Genomic DNA, 6200 nt, shown 5'->3' with positions numbered 1-6200 from the left:
CCTCCTCGCCACCGCTGGGACTGATCATAACCGCTTGAAATTCGTTTGCTAACCAAAGGCTCTTAGAAAAGTGAACTATTGAGTATTGCACATCAAGATGCCGCAAGAAGTCTCTCTCCGCACTAGTGAGGGTTGTGAAGATGTGGGCAGCACTCCTGCCGTGGGCCCGATGCGACGACAAGGAATCGTGGTCTGCCGGAAATTGCCCAGAGAAAGTATCCTGGTATCCAGCAACTCTCCGCGACGCAATCGCAAGAGGAACGTCAGCTTCTCCGCTGAGCTTATTCTCGAGTCGGCTGTGCGATCTGGTGAGCTGAACGAAGTGAGAAAATTCCTACAGACAGTCAACCCATCAGCCATTGACCAGCTTTGTCCCAATTCCGGGGTTACCATTCTTCATCAGAGTGTGCTCAACTGTGATGCTGACATGACCCAACTGATTGTCAACTATGGTGCCAATATCGAGCGACGTGATGTTGATGGCTGGACTCCCCTTCAAGCCGCAGCGGCCATGAGTGCCGATGCCTGCGTGAAGGTTCTATTACAGGCTGGAGCCGATCCCTACGCCAAGACCCTGGATAGCAACGAGTCAGCGCTAGACTTGGTCGATGTAGTCGACCCGACTAGTGTTCGCTGCGTCAAGCACTTGGTGAGTGCAATGCGACATGCCAATCCTCACAACCTCCCTGATTATTCCGCAGGAGCACGTGACAGCTTTGCATCACTGAGCAGCATATCTACATGTGGCAGCATTGGCAGTACGTTCAGTTCTTCCACCACCGGCAGCTGTCCATCGCCATTGCTTCTCTCTTCTCCACCATCAGCAGCACCGTCTCCCTCACTATCGCGGAGTCGGAGTGAGGACAGTGGAATTGATTGCATCGACAGTGGCAGCGCTGTCCTCAGAACAACAAGCGTAACGCCGCGCCAAGACAGCGTATCGCCACTGTGCCTAGAAAAACACACCAAGACATCTCTCACTACATCCCGCACCGCTCCAGTACAACAGACCTCCCAAGATAGCGGTGATGGGTCATGTGACGTCACGGACAGCCATCAATCCTCGTCTAGGAAGCTCCGGGAGCGGGAGAACTCCTGTCAACGGTTGACACCTGCAACGTCGGATAGTGATTCGGATTGTGATTTGGAGGCTGAAAGGTGTGGTAGTGTTTTAACCACATGGAAGGCCCACACGGCTAGCTCTCCCATGGAGCCTCAATCAACATCAGCTGCGCAATTATCATTGAACTCTGTTTGCAATGACGTTGACGTGGTAATCAACACTGGAAGTGTAGCAAGGGGCAGACGAAGAACAGTCTCCGGAGCAAACAGAGCCAGTGCCACAACACATCAACACGACGCTGTGCCGCATCGACGACTCTCATTCGTCTAAGCACTGCCATCGTGTGTACTTGTCTATAACAGTCTTGCAGGGTGATGTGCTGAGCACTCGGCTTACTACTGCAACCACTATTCTTACGGCTTGTTTTTGCTTTTGCTGCTGCTGCTGCTGCTCTAACAACTAACACTAACATTGTACTTGTGCCATTACAACCAGCTGTACGCAATATTACGCCTTGATTACGCTTTGATAACGTACGTGTTGAGCATTTATATTATTATATTTATTGAGTTGATTGGGATCGAGAAGCCTTCCCTTTTCAAAATAGCCTATTACTGTCCATCGCAATTACTAACTACAGGTGCAGTGTACTAATCATGCGGGTATTCTGATTTAGAATACCTTCATCTTCCTCCTAGCTTTCACACAAGTTCACACTGCCACGTCATCCTCATTGTGATATCAGGAATTACACCAAAGTTATCCATAGCAGTCGCTTGAAACTACATGTGCATAATTATGTACATGTGCATAATTATGTACATGTGCATAGTTATGTAATACAGTATAATACAGTTACTAAACGACTATCAAAGATCTACAAACTGTTGGGGCTGGCTACCGCAGTCGGTGGTGCATGAGAATCGCATCAATATTGGGGTTGTGGGGGCACTGGGGGCCCCACGCTGGGGGTAAATACTGAGCTTGTTATTACAGTGCGCTACGGAAGAAGGGGAAACATAAACAAATCAATGCAAAAGTACAACAGTGAGCGCTACATGAGCTTTGCTAAAGAGGTGCTATGCAACTCCCTGAGCAAAGGTATCGGGGTCAACGGACACGGCACACACCATAGGGAGGGGAGGGAGAGAGAGAGAGAGAGAGAGAGAGAGAGAGAGAGAGAGAGAGAGAGAGAGAGAGAGAGAGAGAGAGAGAGAGAGAGAGAGAGAGAGAGAGAGAGAGAGAGAGAGAGAGAGATGAGAAAGACAGAGAAATGAGAAAGACAGAGAAAGAGGTGGTGGGGAGAAAGATATAATGTATAAAGAAATTGAAAAAGCTGTAAGGGCAAAATGTTTTGCTAGAAGACGTTAAAAGACTTCAGGATCTACTGATAACCGGCTACACTGCCGCAAGTGACCAACACCAGTCATGAGCAGAGAACCAGTTACTCTGTTGCAGGTGACTGCATGCACGACGGGGAGAGAGTCAGAGAGACAGAGAGAATTCGGACAAACATTATTTCATGTACATTGAGAAAATAGCAAGTACTTCAGTATGAGTATGTAAGTTGGTTGGTTTGTATAATTTTATTTTACTTCGCCAGAATGAACAGGCATTGCTGCCTTCTTGCCTGGACAAGTGGATTGGCCAAGCTCTCTGACAAAAAGACGAAGAAGTATGAGCACGGTATGACTTACAAGTAATTGAGTGTGAGTGAGGATTGAAGAGAAACTGTTCAAGTGTGCGTGGCAACCTCAGGAACCTATCTCAATACCCGTACTGTAGCCATCAATCATAACCATACTCCCTCACACCACTCTTTATATATTATTATGGTCTCTGCGCCACACTACACTAATCAGTAAAAAAAGGTAAATAATCGTGTCCGTTCCCGAGGGGAGCTCACGACGGGCGCTAACACCCGGTAAACCATTAATCAGTGAAACATGATAAAGTTATCCGAATTTTCAGGAACGTGGGCTTTGAAATCATGGTAGTAACTTGGGCAAAGTTGGTTTCTCCCCACCGCAGAGTACGCGAGAAGTCTATCGAACCTTCGCTACGGAGTGAAGAGTGAAGAATGGTGCTCTTCAGACACACTCGTCTTCAGCCTACTCAAGCTCAGCTCATGAGAGGTGGACTTCCCCGAAATACTGTGCATTGAACCGGGAATTTTTTTTTAAATTTCGGCCAGTCGGCTACTATCATTTCGTCTTGGGGGTTAGACAAGGGGAAGTAGCCATGTAGGGGCGTTAGCCCGCCTACCGGGAATGTTTCTTTCTTGCAGGCTTGCCGAGTCAAAGGTTCGGTGCCGACTGTTCGTGTGCACTTCAAGTCTTGATTGCAGTCGTCAGTTTAGTCAAGTTAGTTTGAAGTCAAATCGGCGGAAAAGCGCAAGCTCCAGCGTTGTGAGAAACCAACTTACTTTTTAATATTACAAGATGGTCTTTGATAACTAAGAACTAGCGATAAACTCGGCCATTTGAAAAGAATCTAACCGTCCACCTCTCCACACATGGTCTTTGATCAAAGTAAATCCCAGCGCAGACGGCCGCACTATGTCCTTGGCTACCCAGTCTTTCCAGACTATTCACGGGAGTCACCACCTGATGATGTCCTCTTGCCGTCTTGGGTCAAAGTCCATCATCCTTATACAGTGTTCGGTGTATAGGAATGCACAGAGCATAGCCACACAGAAGAGGACGAACTACGAGTTTCACGGTAATATCTGCCAGGAGTCCGTTCCGTGACTTATTCCTCGCCCATAACTATACAAATCATGCGCGAACCTTCCCTGAAATACTGCATACGAAAACTTCTTCTGAATCGTCTGCCGCATCCTTAAAGTCGGTATGCTGCAACCTCTATCGTGAATGACTATCCAAGAGCCAACTAGCGTAGACGAGACGAGTGACTAACTCTAGCAAGCACATCTGAAACTGTAAGAAAAGAGAAAGTAAGTTGCAGCATCGTCCGACCTCAAATACTCTGTCATGCAGGCAGGTCAGAAAAGAAGGGTAGCTTTGTCCGGAGCTCATCAAGCCGTGTCATGTAGCATGGACCGACATAAGAACTACAAAGTGGGCACTCTGTGAGCGTCAGTTTCTCGCATTAGGTCATCTCAAATTCTCTATCCTGTCAAAGAATCATGATTCAATAATATATATCCATCCGAGCGAGAGAAGACACTACCTTCCATGTTCCTTCACCAACAAATCTTTCCCGGCAAGTACTACGGGTAGTATCTCACTTGCATGATCTTTATCACATTAATTCACATTAATTCACGCACGCCTGCTGGGCGTGAGTGACAGTGAAAATGGCCCAGCCCGGTGTTCGGTCTTACACTCAGAGCTGAGAATCGTTTCTCAATATCCTGTCGTGCTAACAACACATGGGAGTGTATCTATCCGGCCCCTTTCCGTTGTAGACGCATATCCCCTTTCCGTTGTAGACGCATATCCCCTTTCCGTTGTAGACGCATATCCCCTTCCGTTGTAGACGCATATCCCCTTTCCGTTGTAGACGCATATCCCCTTCGTTGTGAAAACCAAGTCGTAGTTTCACATCATCGTACAACAGAGAAATGGAATCCAATAACTATGCCACTACATGACATTGTATACATGGACTAGCAGTACATGTATGGGTCCATTGGCTTGACAAAGGGAATACGAATACTACTACTGAGTACTAGTAGAACGTAGACAGACTCACAGAGACTTACTAACTGAGCTAGCTAGAGAGCGCAGTATCCCTGTGTATGATACAGTATGTAGTGTAGCTAGCTGCTTATGCAGCGTCAGCAGCACTCCAGATCACGCCGGTATAGGCAGTCTACAGCAGCGGCAACATCTGTCGTCGCATCAAAGCTCCACTTGTGAACTTTCTTCTGATGCCGATAGGGAGAAGCAAAGATTCTTCGTATATTTCGGACAGGCTCGTACACTGTGGATACTAAGTATCTCTCATGCTCAGTCTTTCTTGTAATCTAGTAGCAAACGTTCCTGGCAGACATTCACATGATGTTTATGATTTTGTTCTGTTCGGAACATGGCAAGCTGCTCGAATAATGCTGCTTCATCTCCCGGAATCTACAAGTACAACTTAGTACCTAACAAGCAGCTGAGATACATGCATGCTCCGTGTGAATATACACAGCAATAGTGGCAGTTACACACTACACAGTTGAGATATGCTCGGTGACAGTGTGGTGTCACTTCCCAGTTTTCACAGCCTGAATCATCCAGCACGTTATGACTTCCTTCTTTCAAGAAGTGGGTTACATACTCAAACAATCAGCGGAAAGTCCACTGAATTCTCCGCGACATTATTGTTTAAGTTATAGACGTGACAACGGCGAATAGCCATCAAAAGCTTAGTATTGTAACTATTGAACATGCTTCAGTAGTGTAGGGACAGGTTTCGAATGCAGCAATATCATGATTTCGTGTAGCCTAACCCTGACTTTCCCTTCACAACATTGTCATGTGCATGGTACTCGCAGTGGACGGTCCAAGTACCTGTTCCGTTCACCAACCGCTCTGCATGCTATACAGTCACTGTGTTGTTGCAAACTGCACCCACTTGACTGTCGGCAATACCAGCAACCAGTGCAGCTAGTGTCTTCCCTCCTTGTGCTCCTCTATCATGCGCATCTACCACTATTGTCCATAGGGTCAGCAAGTTGATTACGAACAGTCGACAACAGTCAACATGCCACTCATTGCAAGAACCCCGCAGTGCCAGTCTAGAGCCGGGCAAAGCGGCGGCGAACACTTGACGTTCTGCGCATTTAGCACTGCTCTATGTACATAGTCACGGTCCTGTCCGGATTCGTGAGCACTCTGAATACTGTACAATCATGTAGACACAGGGTACACTGTACAGTATCACTTCAATCCAGGGAGTGCAGCAAAGTTGGCTGCAGGAGAAGACCTTACTTGTGGGAATTGCTATGCCCAAACGGAGGCGTTTGCCAATAGACCGACTCCTGGGCGGGCATGCACGCGTGAAGCCCGACAACTGTCAGTAACGTAATTGCCAAACAGTAATCGCTAGCTGCCTCCGTCTCTTGTGGGTGGCGTGTGACACATGGTACAGCAGGAAGGGCGGCTGCACGACCATCCCATCCATT

At 47.4% G+C, this 6200-nt stretch overlaps 1 protein-coding gene across 1 annotated transcript; it reads left to right on the top strand.

Moving 5' to 3' along the window:
* On the top strand, positions 1 to 1825 carry LOC135824777 (uncharacterized). The gene has a single exon (XM_065337487.1). The coding sequence runs from the start codon at positions 98 to 100 to the stop codon at positions 1391 to 1393; it is 1296 nt and encodes a 431-aa protein (XP_065193559.1). The 5' UTR covers positions 1 to 97; the 3' UTR covers positions 1394 to 1825.
* Positions 1826 to 6200: the final 4375 nt, after the last annotated feature.

This window comes from Sycon ciliatum, chromosome 1, assembly GCF_964019385.1.
Source record: "Sycon ciliatum chromosome 1, ocSycCili1.1, whole genome shotgun sequence".
NCBI lineage: Eukaryota > Metazoa > Porifera > Calcarea > Leucosolenida > Sycettidae > Sycon > Sycon ciliatum.
This window is presented reverse-complemented; position numbering and strand designations above follow the sequence as displayed.

Excerpts from the sequence above, each read along its gene's own strand:
- LOC135824777 (XM_065337487.1), top strand. The coding sequence starts at position 98 with ATGCCGCAAGAAGTCTCTCTCCGCACTAGTGAGGGTTGTGAAGATGTG.